At 42.0% G+C, this 18,548-nt stretch overlaps 1 protein-coding gene across 1 annotated transcript; it reads left to right on the forward strand.

Annotated features, from left to right (window-relative positions):
* The first annotated feature begins 5,994 nt into the window (after positions 1-5,994).
* LOC115405758 (dual specificity protein phosphatase CDC14AB-like) lies at positions 5,995-14,935 on the forward strand. Its single transcript, XM_030115462.1, has 14 exons — positions 5,995-6,085; positions 7,761-7,851; positions 10,334-10,409; positions 10,503-10,595; positions 10,674-10,753; positions 10,859-10,925; positions 11,688-11,750; positions 11,986-12,073; positions 12,139-12,369; positions 12,453-12,591; positions 12,743-12,959; positions 13,998-14,089; positions 14,171-14,293; positions 14,393-14,935. The coding sequence occupies exons 1-14, from the start codon at positions 6,040-6,042 to the stop codon at positions 14,439-14,441; spliced, it is 1,455 nt and encodes a 484-aa protein (XP_029971322.1). The 5' UTR covers positions 5,995-6,039; the 3' UTR covers positions 14,442-14,935.
* The last annotated feature ends 3,613 nt before the right edge of the window (positions 14,936-18,548 follow it).

Consider the following 18,548-nt stretch of genomic DNA (forward strand, 5'->3'; position numbering starts at 1 on the left):
CAGGAGGTTTGTTTGACTCATTATTAAACATCCTATTTTATATATGTATTTTATAGTTTAAGGAAATAATGACATCTTAATTTTTAATAGGATAAGTTATTGATTTTGTAATACATGCAGTGATTTGTGTGTGGATGAATGTTCTTCAGTGAACAGGTGTGTGTATTTTAATGGCATAAAAGAAGCTTTTATGCTGCCCTTCATACAGGATCCCCATCTCACCCCTTTCTGAAAGTAGCAGAGGCGCGGCAGGGCTAAATGCGGAGTGATGGTTACTGCTTTACGGGGGATTAGCAGGCTGTTACGGGCAGATCAGACTGGATCACCTTTTGTGCGAGGACTTTAAGACGTAAACAACCCGGTGACTGCAGTGCGAAGCCTGCACTAGTTTCTCATTCCGACAAACATTTCTAAACTGTAGTCACTGGAGATAAAGTCACACACTGTAAAATGTGCTCACTGGGTGTGTTAGCCCTTTATATCTAAGATAATGGTGGGAATTTCAAACCAAAGGACTTCATGAAGGCTATTGTGATAATCAAGCTATTTTAAAGTCACAAAAGTTGCATTTTATAGTATTCATTTCTCATGCAATATATAAAACTGTTCAAAACTCATGAGTTAGTGAACATTTTGAAAACTGCAATTAAATGTGTCCATATTTCTGCAGTATAAAATTTGGTTGACAAGTCTTAAGCATAATTCAATAAGTGTCTTGTGTTCATCTGGATCTTTGTTTGCTAAATATAGCTTAACCATGCTAATATTAATTATCTTGTATTTTTTCATATTTCTTTCAGATTTCGAATATAGTTAGGTGGCCTAATGCAGTAGTGGATAAAAGTGCCCTGATTTTGTCATTTAAACAAATTGTCAGGAAAAGTTATTTTTCATGTTTTCTGAGAATGTCAGGAACTTGTCACAGTTAATGTGAGAGAAAGACGATCGTGTTGTCCTGGTGTTGGGATCATCTTCATATTTTAAGATGAATAAAGGATTTTTGTGATGAGGACATTTAAAAGAAAGATTTTTTTCAATGAGATAGTCAGATATCTACACACTTGCATTGATATTTTTAATTTGATTGAAAGAGAAGTGGCTGAAAGAGTCACCTAATGGAATGCACCTTTTTAAAAAAGCAGCTTTGCAACTTTTTCAGGTTATCATCCACTCTGTTTTTTTGCTGAAGTGATTCAAAGCGAGTCCAAATAAGTCAGAGTGGAGTCCAGCCTGCCCTCAGTTTTCAGCCGTCATCAGATTGCTTCACCTTCAGGTAGTCCTGAACTAGTTACCATGAATCATTCTGACAAAACACACTCACAGCTCTCCAAAAAAAGAAATGATGTGTGGTATTTTAAAATCAAAATGTATGTAAACTTAAATCATTATCTGTTGATATTGAAGACAAGTGAACATGCAAATTGTTATGTAGCAGTACTTCTGTATTCCATCACAGAGCAGAGAGAGAGTGGTGTTGTTGCATCATTGTGGAATTGTTGCGGTGTTGGGTGTGGGCCAGGCCTTTGTGTGACGGGGGCTTGCACGTTCCTCACTATAGTGTGAGTTTCCTCCAGTCTAAAAGCATATATTTGAGGATAACTGCTGACTTATACTGCCTGAAAATGTAAATCTGAGTTTATGTGTCATAAAGGAACATTTCCATTGATTTAAAAGAAAAAAAAGGAAATAATTGGATGTCAGTCATGTTCATCATTGGATTGAGAGTAGGTGTAATGGAGATGAGTCCGTCTGTCTTTGTCCTGTGATGCTCTAATGATCCGTCCAGGGTGCATCAGGGTGTATCCTGCCCTCACCCCTCATCAGCGGGGATCAGCTCCAGCTCAGTGGGTTAAAGTGGTTACGGAGACAGAAGGATGGACACTAGCACAGTCTGCAAAGCAAGTTATGTCATTGAGCAGTGTAATAATGCTCTTACGGAATAGTTTGTGGAAAAATAACACACATTACAACAATGTGAGCACAGAGCAGGCTTTTTAATAAGATTCAAGAAAAACATTGAATGTGCAGAAGTTGCATCCAGACAATCATCAGCTCCCCACAAACATTTCGCCAGTGTGATTGTGTCCAGTCCATTAAGCAGCAGCAAGGCTTCTCTCTTGGCATTCACCGCGTGCCTTAATTGACTGATTTGAAATCAAGGTCCACTGTGAACACTGAGAGAAAAAGCCAGATACTCCCAGACACCATGTTGATAAGCTGGAGACAGAAAGTGCAAATTCTTTTGACTACTTTACACTTTAAATTGGATATTCAAGTGAAAATAGGAAAATCTGATCATTAAAGGTCAAACATTTCCATACTCATGATCTTCCCTTTACTTCATGATCAGACAGAGAATCAGTATAAACACATTAATGCCTGCTGATGAGGCTCAGCCAGCAGTGAAAAGCAGGCACGTTAATGCATCAATTCCCTTTTTCTCTTCTTCTTCATGACATGTCAAGGACACATCATGCAGGCAGCCATTACAGAGAGGATCCCAGGCCGGAGGGGTGGGGGTGCAGGGGTGGGGGGGATACTAGCCCAAATTGAATCCAACATCCATGAAAATGTAAACAAAAGCAAAAGGGAACAGATGAATTACATCATAGTGATAAAATCTGGCAGAGGAGCCACGTCTCATCTTCTTAATGGTTTCCTGTGAAAACGGCTGACACAATGCTTTCTGGAAACAGAGCCAATCAAACTGACCTTCAGGGATCCAGCACAAGCCCGGTGCATTATAATCCATATATAACGATGCAAATTGAGTATTGACCAGCACAGATGCACAAAAATGCCTGAGATCTGGATGTTATATAAGAGATTTTTCATCAGGCTGCACCCCCTCCTCCCCTCCCTCTCCACACGACATTAAATGGAGCAGATTATTACTGTATGTAGGCCGGACCATGCAACATTAGCCCATAGCTCCACAAAGGCCTCGATAAGCATCGCATTCTGCAAAATGGCACCAAATCAAAACATGCATCCATGGAGAAAATGATCAAGAAATAGAATAAATCTTTACATTGCACAAGGAAAACGCATTTTGATGCAGTGGTTTTACGCACAAACACAGCAACACGAAAGAAGCTAAAAAAAATGAGCAGAATGATTCGCCTGAACATGAAAAGCATCGATATCTGCAGTGGGATACATCTCCTCCAGCATCCAGCGCGAAGCCTCTCCACGCTCCCTGTCCTCCTTTCTTCTCCTCTTCTCCCCAAATCCTCTAACGAAGGACACAAATAAAAAGGAGGGATTTCGTTTTCCAAAAAAATGAAAGCCTTAATATATTTAAAAAAAGAAAAAAAAATCAAAGTCCCTGTTCTCTCTTCCTTAACTGACACAAAAGCAGGTCTGGATGAATTGGTTTTAGTATTTGGAGCCGGGTTTGTTGAATAGAATCGGAGTGTTTGGATCCATCCTCCTGGATGGTGCGGACGGGCGGGCGGGCGCGCGGCGGATTACGCGCAGGAGAAAGCGCACCGCGGCTGAGGCGGGGTGACGTCACCATGCAGACAGATGCTCTGCTCTCGCGCCCACCCACCCGAACCCCCCCCCCCCCCCCTCCCTCCCCCCACCAGCGCCGCCCCCGCCTCCACCCCGCTCCGCTCCGCACAGCTGATGCTGTCGTCCGTGTCCGCGCGCCTCCATCCGCATCCGGCGCTTCGGCTCCAGCCACTGCAGCAGGACGCGCGAGGCCCCGACACTGCGCCAATCAGCAGCACGGAGAATGTTACGGTGATCAATAACATGATGTAATATATTAGTTAAAAAAAAAAAAACACTGTATCTTTAATGAAGGAGAGGCCACTGTGCCGCACACTGCACCCAGCAAACCAGCAAACTGCACAGAAACTCAATAATGTCTAATATTTCCAACAAAGGCTGGTATATTTCAATCAATGCAGATTTACAGAGAAATAGTTTAAAAACTGTGGTACGACATTGTTCTTACCATTGAACATTTTCCTCCTGTAAATCAGAGTTTTATCACAGAATTCCGGCTTTACTTTTAATTAAAAACTCAGAATTCTGTTTTGTGTGAAGAATTGTGATTTGCACCCGGAGCTGGGTTTTTCTTTTTCAGATTAAAGTTTAACTTGGTATTTCCTAAAAATAATTGTGAAAACTAAAATTAAGCAAGTTAAAATTTTGATTTTCTTAGATTTCTGATGCTAATCCTCGAGTTCTGACTTCCATGTGATCTAAAATAAAATCAAAGTCAGTTAAAGTAATGGCTATCCAACTTGAGTTAATTTATTATTACTTTATTTAAACTCTTCTTCTCAGACTTCTTTGATGTAGATTTAACAGTTGGATTGTTTCCTGAAGTAAAAGACAGCATGCTGTAGTTATTGAACCACTCTATGTGAAGATAAAATAAATCTAAGATATTAAAAAAGTTGGTTTAAGATTTAGTAAACCCTTCAGGGAGTCACTAGAAGCTGCATGTGCAGGTTTCACACTTCTTTTAAAGTAAGACACATTGCTTTATTGCGTTTCTGGGCCCACTTTGCCAAAATACTGTTGGAGATAATACAATTCCACACAAAGTATACGGACTTTAATTCAATACATCCAGAGATCAATGGAAAACCTGTGAGTCTGCCAGGCTCAGAAGCAGCTGAAATAATGTGAATGAACACTAGAGGGCGTCGTCAACAGCTCCTCTTCAGCCAACATCACATTTCAAAAAGGAAAAATTAAGCATGAGAACAAAAACAAACTGAAATGAATAACGTTTTCGTCTTGATGTGAGTCATGATCCCGCTGCAGGATCCTCGGCTTTGACTCTGGCCACTGCCTGCATTCCCTCGCCTAATCTGACCTCTAATTGGCTGAGCAGGGCAGAGCAGAGGAGCTGAGCACAGGAAGAGGACTTCACCCCATACAGGAATCTTCAGTGTCACCATTACACAACGTGAAGGAAGCATGAAAGCTCAGCCAGCATCAGCACCATCAGCGGCTCAGGTCAGAGGAAAGTTCACTCACAGTGTGCTCCGGACTGACCAGGTGACCCTTTGACCCCTTTCCATAGAATTTCTCCCACAAGCTCATTCGAGTCATTTGCAAAATAAAAATGACAGTTTATTTCTTCTTTTGGGGATTTTTATTCAAGAAACAAGAACTCACATCAAGAAAATCCATCAAACTTTTGTTGGAAGATGGGGGAAGCTGATGGACATTAGGTAACACCTGATCCAGATTTAGTCGACCTTGTGAGACTTGGCTGAGCCTGGCGATCGGGGAGCTCAGACATTTGCACTTTGCACCCTCGGGTGACGAATGACCATTACTCAGGACTGCTGCACTAAACCCGTCAGTCACTGCAGAGCTGCAACTCACAGGAAGTGTGTCAGTCAGGTGGAATTCTATTGATGGACGTTCGTACCGGCGCCATGAACGATCCCACACTTCATGGATGATCTGTGTCACTTCTTAAACGGATGTTAAGGTAAAGGTTTGGCGCCTCTATTGGTTAATTTCTCTCAAGGATTCAAGTCTGCATCATGAAAGACGATGAGTCAGGCTACTAACCTAACTTCGTGTTGTCCTACGGAAAGCTTAGTGAAAGCAGAAAGGATCCATGGAGGAGGTGAAGGCTGCAGACCTCAGGGTCAGCCTGTGCGCACCGACTGCGCATGCGCAGTGAAGCCTGGAGATTAGCGCGTGTCCTGCCTGCTGCACAGTCAGTGACTGGATTATTCCGGGAAACGCTTTAATTTAGACATACCGGGACTACATTAGTCTGAAACTGTTCCAGCCAGAAGATGAAATGAACGTTTAAAGATTTTTTTTCTCCTGACTTGTGGAAATGCGCTCCCTCGTGTTTCCAGTGGAAGGCTGACTGTAACTTTACTGAAGTGCGGTTTCTGATGTCTGGGGATGATTCTGGAACATGGAGCTGGAACCTGCTCTTCCTGCCATGTGTTAGGAGCCTTTCACAGAAAATAACCCGAAAAGAGAAGAAAACGGGATTCATCATCCTTTAAATGACTCTTTAAACTGCAGTTACTGTCAGGATATCAGATGGCTGAAGACTCTGAGCGGCTGGCCGCGTCAGAATTTATCAAAGGTAAGTTCAAGGAATGGTGAGCAGAAATAGAAACAAAACTTTAAATTGTGGCCACAAAATTCTAATTCATCTCAATGAATTACTAATTTCTGGACACAATCGAAAGTTGCATTTCAAATGTCTGGGGCTCCATACATTAAGGAATTAAGAGGCTATATATTTCCCACCATGTGTTATTGTAATTGATCTATTAGTATAAATAAAGTTGGTATTTCAAGTTTACATAAATGAACAAAAATATCCATATGGACTTCTGATATTTGAAATTCAACAACAATGTCAGTGGTAAATCATTGCATTCATGCTGGGAGGGAAAGTAGTCTCTTTAAAAAAATCGAAATCTGCTTCACTCATCTTATATGAAATGTATTTATACAGCACCACTGATGTAGGTTAGAATTCAAAGAGCATTAACAAGATTAATACATACACTGATAACAAGACAAAAGAACAATGAAAATCAGAATTGAGACTTTATTGAAAACTAAACTGTGAGTGATCATTAACACTGTTAAAGGGTGAGTATATTAAAATGTTTACATGATGACAGCTGAGCAAAATGAGAAAAATGACCAAAAGCTGATGTTAAAGTTGACATTCAGACAAATATAGATGAATGATCTGAGATCAGCTGAGGTGCCTGGAGACTCTGAAGTGAATAAAGTGGTGCTGAAGATGGAAAATCATGTTTATAGTCTTAAAATATATATACTACAGTCCTTCAGTAACTGGTTTAGTTTAATGTTTAAGTACATTCAAGCAAATTAGAATTCAATGTTTGTGCATTTGAAGCTCAAACGACTGTTTTAACTGTCATTTTATGATGTTACATAAGACAGCAGGCCACAAGTCCTCTCTGCTTCACATAAGTAAACTTGCATAACAAACTAAAGTTATTTAGAAAACTGAATAACTCAGTCAAACTAAACCCTGTTAACCTGAAATAGATTAGAGCCAACCCCCCAAAAAATCTGACTGTTTGTTTTCTCAGAACCAGCTTTAATCTCTTCATGCTCAAATTTCAGAAATCTTACAATTTTTAGACAGTCTTGAAAATCCTAGAACATTTTCATCCTCTGGAACTGAAATTCAGAAACTCAGACATACTTGACATCCTGAACAGGCTGTAATACTCCCACATTCTTGAAGCATACAATTCTCAGACTCTAACAAACTAGAATCTACAACTTTTCCATAAACTGTAGAACCTTAAAACAGATTTTTAAATACCACAATTTCAAGAAAAGTGTCAAGAACTCACATTGATTAAAAAAAAAAAAAATCTACAAATTCTAGAACATTTCAAGACATTCTAGGATTTCCCAGAATGTAGTGAAGTCAGAGAGTTTAGAACAAGAGGAAATAAGTGAGTTGAGTCCAATAAAGCCCAACAAAGGGTTAACAGGATAACAAGAAGCTTATCATGAATCATGTAAAAAGTTATTATGATTCATTTTTCATATACTTCATATCCAGACACGCGCAGGGTTTTGCAGTCTCGGTTCTGAAGTGTTTGCTTTGGACTTATTAAACCTGTTTTCCTTTTGAAAATACAAACTTCAGGGTGTCATGCTGTTCTGTGTCCTTGTGGTGAAGCCGGAGCTCTGAGACACTTGAACACTGACATGACATTAATGACCGGCTCGTTGTTGTTGTTGTGGTGGTGTGTGTGAAGGGCGGCTGTACTTCGCCACACTCCGTGTCAAGCCAAAGAATACAGCCACCACACACTACTTCAGCACGGATGAGGAGTTTCTGTACGAGAGGTGAGCTGGACACACACACACACACACACACACACACACACACACACACACACACACACACACACACACACAAATCCCTCCTTTATATTACAATTTTTTAATTTTTTTAGCATTTTTTTGTCATTTGTCTTTTTGATTGTAGGTACATTATTCAGCTAAATGAGATCACATGTTTTTGACAGTGTAATAAATCATCCAGCATTAAAAAGTGAATTATAGTTCAAATTGCTGATGAGAATGCTTGGAGATCATTTAAGTGATGTGTCAGTGATTCAGTCATATACAAGCCTTCAGTCCATTTCTCCTCTGGTGGTTTTTATTTGATAGAATTTAATCTTTCTCAAACATACTTTCTCAAGACAGACAAGTGATTTTGAACCAAAAAACACAAAAAAAGTCAAACTGGTTTGCATCAGAAAATTCACCCTAATTCTCAAAGATTTGTAAAATATTTTCATTTTATCACAAACCTTTAGTTTTCTTTTTTTGATTGCAGTTTTGTAGTCTTCTGGAACAATATGTCATTACCTGCAATCAGAAAATCTGAAACCAGGCTTCACTTTATAGAACAACCCGTTTTATATAAGTCAAAGGCAAAAATGTATCTCCCTGTGACTAAATCTACACACAATCGTATTATTTTGTCCGATTCCATTTTGAACAAACAAGAAACCCCCGCAGTTGGATACTGTAGGAGCAGCAAAGACCCGGAAGCAAGAAATCAAATTAATGAGAACAGAACAGCCACACACATCTAAATGCTACAGAGTGTTCTCAAGCATAGAAATGAAAAATAAAAAGCTTTTAATCTCATTTACTAGATCCAAATGGACTGAAATAAATAGATTTTGTGAAATGTAGCTTGTTTTAAATTTATTCTGTGATGTCTCCACAACATACGTCCAAATAGGAGTCTGAATGTCAAAGAAGCTGTAAAGCAAATATATTTCACACAAAAAAATAAGTAGACTGAGATTGAACGATTAACCATTAATGCCTCCTGCATGATTCACCTGCATCTTAAAAATGGATTCACGGTAAGTAAAAAGCTTGTTCTGGTGAAGAGCCAGGCTACGGAACAGTTCTCTCCTTCTGGACGAAGCTGAACATTTTGCCGTTCTCTATTCTCTCAAGTTTCAAGCAAAAGGCAGAAACTAACAGTCAGTTCAGAGACGAAGCTGTGCAGCAGCGTGGTTCCGTTCAGAGCGACCCTCACAGGCCACGCCCGCGATTAAACACTCCTCCTCAGAAGAGGGATCGGTGGATTTCTCCACCGTTTCTCTGGCGGCCGTGAACCCGCTCTCTTGTACCTTTGAGCTGAGCTGATCTGAAAGCCTGTCAGAGGATCACAGGTCAAACACAGACACACTCAGGTTCACTCCTGCAGGTTTGGAGAGTCAGGATTTAGCCTCAAATGCACATTTGTGGGGATAATATGGAGCGCTATCCACTAAGCCACCAAACAGAGGCACATACAGCCGAATTTCATCCTGAGTCGAATAAACTGGTAAAACAGTGATCTAACAACCTTTAAACTGAAAGTTTTTCTTACTCCTGATAAAATATCTGTATTTCTTTTTAAATATTTAACTAAACAGCGACAACCAAACATGGCTACAATCTCAATATAGAGCCGATTTTATGAAGAACATTGCCTTGATCATTTCCACATTGTCGTGACATTAAAGAGATATTTCGATTGCCTAACAAAGGTCCGACTCCGAGATGATGATCTGCCTCACACCCTGCTGAGATCGTGGCGCCGCTGAGAGGTGTGTGTTGTTCCTGACGACAGCGGCGTTCATTAGCGAGCTCCGCGCGCTCTGCGCACGTCCAGCCCTCAGTTACCATCGCACCGTAAGATATAGGCCAAGGAGAGATCAGTGGCTGCGCCCTGGTGATGCAAAAGGATTTAGGACAGCCACCGGATGATGCTATTCAGGCTGAACTCTTAATCATCCCAGTCCGTCGTTTTTATCTCCAACGTGCGCAGATGCCAGTATGAAACAGTGTGTTTGATTCAGCATCATTCAACAAAGTGACAACGAAGCAGCAGCAACTCGTATAGCCGTGTTTAAAATGTATTCCTTAGAGATGTGTTTCAGCCTTTGATTGGCCAGACGGATCAAATACAGAGAGGGTCTTTATTGGAGGAGCTATAAATAATATATGAATACATGAAAGCAGTGTGTGAATCAAAGGAGAGTGCAGTTCAGTCTCTCTCTCTCTCACAGCGATGAGTTAGAAACAATGACGAGGCTCAGAATCAGCTCTTCATTCTATCTAAAGTAAGAATCCTAATATTTATTCAGTTTGGTAAATTAATTGAATTGCAGTAAACCAGCTGGAACTAACTCAACTTCTCTGTGGATCATGTAAATACATCCATCTTGCATGCACCGTATAGTTTCCAACCTTTAAATGTCTTAAAAGTTGCTGTTTGACTGTGTTTCCTGTTCGTTCGTTGCGCTCTGTGTTGCAGTTTCTATGCAGACTTCGGGCCTCTCAACCTGGCCATGCTGTACAGGTACTGCAGCAAAGTCAACAAGAAGCTCAAGGTATCAACACACACACACACACTGTCCTGAGCTGCACACACTGCTGTCACACACACACACACCTCTCTGACTGTGGACATTTCTTGTCTCCAGTCGTTCACCATGTCCAGAAAGAAGCTGGTCCACTACACCACCTACGACCAGAAGAAGAGGGCCAACGCGGCGGTCCTCGTCGGCGCCTACGCCGTAAGCCGCGTCCTGATTCGCTGATCTCCTCAGAGATGGAGGATGTCTCCTCTCAAACACAGTGTGTCCTCCATGCAGGTCATCTATCTGAAACGGAGCCCCGAAGAAGCGTATCGGACTTTAATCTCAGGGAACAACTCGGGCTACCTGCCTTTCAGGTGTGGACACACACACACACACACACACACACACAGTGCTGGGATTCCCACCACAAACAAAGCGATGAATGTGTGTGTTTTTCTGTGTGTGTGTGTGTGTGACAGAGATGCAGCCGTAGGAGAGTGCTCCTTGAACCTCACCGTCCTGGACTGCTTACAGGGAATCCGCAAGGTGAGCAGAATCAGCTCAACACAGATGTTTCCAGATGTTCCAGCAGCGATAAAGTGAGCAGGCCTGAATGTGACGATGTGTTCCACTAAATTAAATGTCTGGCACCGCAGGACATGTTTAACCTTTATAATGAGGATGGAACTCTTGATAAAGTTGTTTATTAGGTTTTGCAATAATTCTAAAAAATGTATCCAAAGAAAATCTGCAAACTACAAAAACGTTGTTATGTAGAAGTCAAATGTATAAAATAGTTAAGATGGTCGTTCCCCAGAAATTGTGAAAAGGTGTTAAATAGCTATGACAAAGCTAACAAAACACATGTGAAGTAGTCGAAACGGCTTATTGAATTGAAATAGTTAAAATTATGGAAGATATTTTATTAATCCCAGAGGAAAATTCTTTACAAAATGGCTAATATGCCTGAAAAATGTCAGCAACAGGCTGAAATTACTTAAAAATGACTGAAATGACAATAAAAGGTAGGCTTAATAAAATATTAATGATTCTTAGTAGTTTTAGATTTAGTTCTCAAATCTCATAAATACGGCAATTAAACAGTTCAGGTCGTTCCATTTGGCAGAAAGTAGACGAAGTGGCTCTTCAGTCCATCCAGGTTATTGACCTGCAGCGTTTTATTTATCAAAGAAAAAACAAAGTGACCATCAGCCTGACTGCAGAGGTGAACACTCAGGTGTGTGTGTGTTGAGGTGTGTGTGTTGAGGTGTGTCACTCCTCTCTCTCGCCCTGCTCCCTCTCTTTTAGGCCATGCAGCACGGCTTCCTGGACTTTGAAAACTTCAGCGTGGAGGAATACGAACACTACGAGGTGAAGCAGCAGGACCCGTCTGACGTCTGTACGACAGCTTCAGCCCGTCAGCGGTGATTTTTATTATCTGAGAGACGCTTAGAGAGACGTGGAAGGAAGCAACGCTGGCACAGCGTGAGGAGAGGGGAAGACTGCACAGAACGACAGAACACCTGAGAACAGAGGAAATCAGGTCTTTAGGAGAACTTTCAGAGAGGTTGTGGTCTGTGTCCTCCAACGTGTTCTCTGTGTGCAGCGTGTTGAGAACGGAGACATGAACTGGATCGTCCCGGGGAAGATCCTGGCCTTCAGCAGCCCCCACTCCCACAGCAAGATCGAGAACGGTGAGTCTGCCTCCCCGCGGCGCCTGATCGGGTCTCCCAGCAGACTCACGCCCTCCTGCCTGCAGGCTACCCCCTCCACGCCCCCGAGGCCTACTTCGCCTACTTCGAGGAGACGGGCGTGGCGGCCGTGGTGCGCCTGAACCGCAAGCTGTACGACAGCCGGCGCTTCGAGGAGGCGGGCTTCGAGCACCACGACCTCTTCTTCCTGGACGGGACGGCGCCGTCCGACCTCATCGTGCGCCGCTTCCTGCACGTGTGTGAGAGCACGGACGGAGCGGTGGCCGTGCACTGCAAAGGTCAGGCCCCACTCGCCGTTCCAGTGGCAGCCACACTAGTGTCAGACTGAAGACAGAGACCTTAATGGCATCTCCGCTCTCAGCCGGCCTGGGCCGGACGGGCACGCTGATCGGCTGCTACCTGATGAAGCACTTCCGGTTCACCGCCGCCGAGGCCATCGCCTGGATCCGGATCTGCAGACCCGGCTCCGTCATCGGGCCCCAGCAGGACTTCTTAGTGGAGTGAGTTCCTGGACACGCTTCTTCTTAGTTGTAGTTTTCACATCAGGCCACTAGTGGGTGCTGTTTTTTGCCTTTGTAATGAATCAGTTGAACTGGTTTATTTTCCAGTGCTTCAGATTGTGTGTGTGTGTGTGTGTGTGTTTCTGAGCAGGAAGCAGCACAGCCTGTGGATCCAGGGCGACGTGCATCGCTCCAAACAGAAGCTGCTCCAGCAGAGGCTGACTCGACGGCAGCAGCTTCAGCAGCAGAAGCAGCCCCACGGCGCCGAGTCCGAGGCGGGACAGCAGGAAGCCATGTCCCATCTGCTCTCCAGCATGGACGACCTGTCCATCAACACCACGCTCTGCAAATCCTACAGCCTGGATGAGGTGACCACTGAACGCTTTGAAAAGACTGGCTTTTCTTCAAATTAAGCAGAATATTACTGGGTTGCATTGTGATCGGTTTTATACACTCAAAAAGCAAAGTGAGCTTTCTGATGTTTTCTAATTACCAGAAGAGTTATTTCATATGTGTTATTTATTAATCGTCCAAAATCAAAAAAACAAACCATTACACTAAAGCTGTCCTTTCAGTTCTGATCATGATTTCGAGCCTGGCACGCCAGACTGTCTCTCCACGCTCCCCGTGTATCCCTGAGCATGGAGAGGCAGTCTGGCGTGCCAGGCTACATGATTTCAGAGGTTTTTCAGTTCTTCAAGAGATTATTCCAGACATGTTGGGTATTATGAATATGACAGACAGGTTTCTCAGAATTAAACCTCGAGTAAACGGAGAATTGATGATGAATCCAAATGAGTATTAAATGACTAATATTACTGGTTTCCCTGTATTATTTGCCTGGAATTGCTGTTCCTATACTGGCATATACTATGCCAAAGATCACTTAAAAATCTTGAAATCTTCTGAATTTTTCATCATAACAGTTTGGTTTTGTAATCAATATCAACATTTTCACCTTGTATGCTATGTGCCACAACAAAGAAACACTTTAAAGTTAAAATTTTAGGGTTATTGTGGCACTGTTTGACCACTAACATGTCTTTGACGCTCCTGTTCAGAGGGAGCTGCACCTTCCAATGGAAAACCAACTTCAGGACAGAACTGGCGGATCAGTCCAATAAATGAAGAATGACACAGAGTTTAATCAGCCTGTTTTGATCCTTTGTGATAGACTTTTTTTTGTAATTGTATGAATGCCAAACTAAATTCCAGAATTGAATACTGACTCTGACCACACTGCTGCGCTCATACACCCATAAAACCAAAAACACTTGTCCTGCTGTAGAGTAAGAGTCCTCAATAATGAAACTGGAGCAGGATGAGATAGCATCATGAAATCGGCTGAGTCTTAAAGTATAGTAACAACAGTATCTTCTCTCCCTGTGTTTGCTCATGGGCTGCAGAATAACTGTAAGGGCAGCAGCCTGACGCAGGGAGACAAGCTGAGAGCCCTGAAGGGAAAGAGGCCGCCAAGATCAGCGTCCTCCTCCTCCAGGTACGCCCCGCCAGCCACCTTTTGTGTACATGAGGCTTCGTATACTGTACATGTTACCGATTTCTTCCTGGTCTCTTTCAGGTTAAGCTTATCCAAGAACACAAGCAGCCTCATCCTCCCTCCTTCAAAGTCCACTAAAGTCCCCGTCCTGCTCCAGTCCTCCAAGAAGCTGGTCCACAGCTCGTCCTCCTCACAGATCAAGAGGTGGGGTGTCTTCAGCTTCTCTCACATGAAACACAACACAGATCCTCCTCTTCTCTGCCCGTCTTACCGTCTTTGTTTCCTCTGCCCGCCTCCCCTCAGCCCCTTCAGCCTCAGTCTGTTCAGCACCAGACCGGCGATTCTCCAGTGAAGAATTGCTGCGTGGCGGTTCGCCTGCACCCAGAGACGGACTCAAACTGTGACTGGTCTGTCCTCCTTGGCCATATTCTGAAGGGAAGGTGCTGCTTCTGCTGCTCTATTCGTGGCTTGAACTTGGAGGGAAGCGAGTGAGCGTAAATAATGGAGTGAAGGATCAGTTGAGTACTGAGTGGACACTTTGCTGTTGATGGCAGCGGCTGTTTTATCCACTCTGCAATATATTTATCACCTTTATTAGCTGTTTGAAAACCAGCTGAATCGTCATGAAAGACAAGTTCAGAGTTAACTTTATTTTTTTACTGTCCTGTTCTCTGTAATAATAATAATAATAATAATAATAATAATAATAATAATAATAAAGTTCATTAATTATAGAGCACAACTCTTCTTAGAAGCCACGCATAGCCCAGTGGAGCAGTAAGTCACTGATGTAAAAACCAATAAATCTCAAAACCTCCACATGTTTCCTTCACTTTTAGTGCAAAAAAGTATCAGTGCTTTATCTAAATATTCATATTTATTAAATGTCTTGTTTTTTTTTTACAAAAACTAAGCAAATTTCAATTTTTATAGAATAATACATTTTGAAAAAATGTATTTATTGTTTATTAATATATTTAGTGGAACGCAAAATGAATTCACATCTTCAGGAACCATGTAATCTCTATGCAATTCACAAATTCTTCTTTCATTCTTCCAGTTTAATAAAAACAGTTTTCATAGTTTCAGTTTTAATTGTATCAGCAGGTCAGTTTTCGCTCTTAAACTCATCAGATTCATACATTTTGAATGTGGGTTGATTCTGAGATGTGATGTTCAGGGACGTCAGGCAGTGTGCATGTTTTCACAAATGCACACACACACACACACGCACAGTCTTGTATTTCTATCCTTGTGGGGACCGTCCATTGACTCCCATTCATGTCTAGCCCCTAACCCTGACCCTTACCCTAACCCTAACCCACACCACAACACAGCCTAACCCTAAAGAAATGTTTTTGCACTTTTACTTTTTTCAGTAACAACAACATGGTCAAGAAAACACTGTTTCTCCTACTTAGGACCAGAAAAAGGTCCCCACAAGGCACGTCGTTCCACGTTTTGCTATCCTTGTGGGGACATTTGGCCCCGACAAGGATAGAAATACAAGAACACACACACACACACACACACACACACACACACATTGTAAACTGCACGCGAAACACAAAAACAACTGCGACTAACAAGTGATGTATGTGTAAGAAGATGTATGGTGATGTTGAAGAGTCTGTTGCACTGTGGGAAATCGTAATTTTGGTATTTAATACTACTGAACATAAGGTTTCTCATTCTGAATCATTTCATTATTCTTGTAGTTTATAATTGACAGTTTTTGTTCAGGCACTTGAACAAATATAGTTTTTATCAGGGTTGCACAATATTAGCTAAACATGGAATAATGCTTTAACGATTGTAATTCAAATATGAATAAATAAATGAAGACTTCAGTATTTAATGTTGATGTTTCTGTACTTCTTTTCTCCATCCGTTTTGCTCACAATATGACTGAATACATGTGACAGGTACAATCAGATGTTCATGTACACGAGTGGCCAAGGACACATTATCAGATTGGAGTAAATGAATTATTGTTGTTGCTAAATTTCAGGTCTGAGTCAATAGTTACACCACGATTTCTGGATTGTTATGATTTCTTAAATGATGTGGAGTCAAGAAATGAATATACACTTAAAACTACACACATGTCTACTGATATACAGTGTCTGAAAACTTGTCATTCTGAAACAGGAGATAGTTTTAATGAATGGGCACCAGGAAGACATAATGGAACACTTTCCATTCCGTCCATTCCTCAAATCCCTGCTGATGGAAATTGTTGCAATGTGTTAAATGTGCGGTAAACTAATATTAGTGAGAAAATAAAGCTGAATTGAATTGAAAATAAGAGACACAGAAAGTTTACCAAATCACTCAGGAATATATAAAAAAACATTAAAAAATACCTTTACTTTCTTTATCGGTTTATAACTTTGACAGTGACTGGTTGATGATAATTCTCAAAATTATACCTGCCACCTTTCTGGAAAATTTACAACTGACTGGAAATTCCAGACATTTTTTTTATATCAAGCATTTGATGACGTTTTATAATTTTATCTACCTTTGGTTTGTGGAGAGGGTTTTTTTATTTTTCTTTTGCGTATGTACAGTTTGCATTGTTATTTTTTCTTCTACAGTGAAAACTATAAATAAGGCATTAAAAAAAGCATGTCATGACATGTTGAAGTCTCACAGATTATGGTTATTAAGTGGATATTTGTAAAGAAACAAAAAACACGACGTTCCATTCATTATAATCCCACTATTTCAGAGAAGGTGAGCTCCAGTCTGGATCAGGAGGAACCAGAACCTCCACAGATCAAAGAGGTAGAAGAAGAACCAAGACCTCTACAGTGCAGGACAAGAAATAAAAGGTGCCATGCAGAATTCATACCAACTCCCCAGATCATGTCAGACAGCAAGGAGACGGGGTTGCAGGGACTGTCAGGACAGAAACACTGGAGACCAGTGTGATCATTGCTTCAAATGTGGACAGAGTGTTCATCTGTCCAAAAGATGCAGAGCCTGACGCAAACCCACAGACAGGCCAGAACAGGTTGATGTGTTGGCTAACCCCATGTTTCCACCAGACGCGACGCAAATTTTTCGCGCAATAAGATTACTTACAAATAAATGTAACAACATTGTCGACTTGCACTGCCACTCGCCGCCGCCTGCCGCTCGACGATCACAGCCCGCCGCTTCTCGGACCACCTTCCGTGATGTAAAGCGTTCCTCCAAAGACTGGATGGCGGTGTCAACAGCTGCATTCAAGAATGTTGTTTCCAATCTCTTTAAGGCATCTCCCACAGTTTCATCTGTTGCCTCAAAGCCAAATTGCCTTTTGGTGTTCCGAAGCCTCTTCTGCTTCAGCACTGGCCCCACATTCATATTCTCACACAACTGTTTTGCTGTGGACTGGGCCGCAGAGAGTCCAGTGTCTCTGCACTTCAGCAGCAATGCTTTGGTTTTTTCCATTAAATTGACAGCAACATCAAGCTGCATGTCGGCTGACTGCAGGAGTTTACTGGTGACATTGATGATGGACAAAACATCAAACCAGACCACTGTGCAAATGTGACATCTGAAAGACCAGTGACTGGGCCTCAGTTCTGATCTCTGGGCTCATTTGCCTTGTCTCTGACCTCGGTCAAGGCATCTCTGACTCTGTCAGTTTGGTGTCTTAAAGGTTCAATGCTGTTTATTTTGCTCTCCCACCTGGTCTCACTCCATGACTTGAGCGTGTGGTTGACATGTTCCTTAAGAATGGCCCACCTCTGAGGAGCAGCAGAGAACAAGTTGTAAAGCTTTTGAACAATGCCGAAGAAAGTGATGGCATCTACTGACTGCTTTGCAGAGTCTGCAGCCATTAGATTTAAGGTGTGTGCCCCGCATGGAACGTAAAGAGCACGGCGATTTTTTTCATTCCGCCTGGCCTGGACCCCTTTCTTTTTTCCCTTCATGTTTGAGGCATTATCATAACACTGGCCGCGACAATCTTGGAAATTGATGCCCAGCTCCTCCAGCTTCTTCAATATTAATGTGGATAAGCCAAGTCCTGCGGTGTCCAGGGAAGGTAAGAAACCCAGGAAGTGCTCTTTCACCTCTGGTGGAGTTATCAGGGTAACAATTCTAACAACAGACATGTGTTCCTGGTGTCTGATGTCTGGAGTGCATTCTAAAATGATTGCAAATTACTTTGATTGTTTAATTTGATTCACCATAGTGCCAAGTATTTTCCCACTAATGCAGCTGACGGTTTCATTCGGAATCGTTTTCCCCAAGGAAGTTGTATGATTTGCACCATTTACATGTTCTTTCATTACTGGATCGAACTTGGCAAGAAGCTCTACCTCTCTAAAAGCACTGCCATTGTGAGGACTGCTGACGGCATCAACTGATCCTCTTAGAGGAAGGCTCCTTTCTGCAAGTGAATGAATAATGCTTATCAAGCGAGTAAGCTCCTCTCTCCTTCGATTCTGCTCTGCTACCAAAA

Source organism: Salarias fasciatus, chromosome 18 (assembly GCF_902148845.1).
Source record: "Salarias fasciatus chromosome 18, fSalaFa1.1, whole genome shotgun sequence".
NCBI lineage: Eukaryota > Metazoa > Chordata > Actinopteri > Blenniiformes > Blenniidae > Salarias > Salarias fasciatus.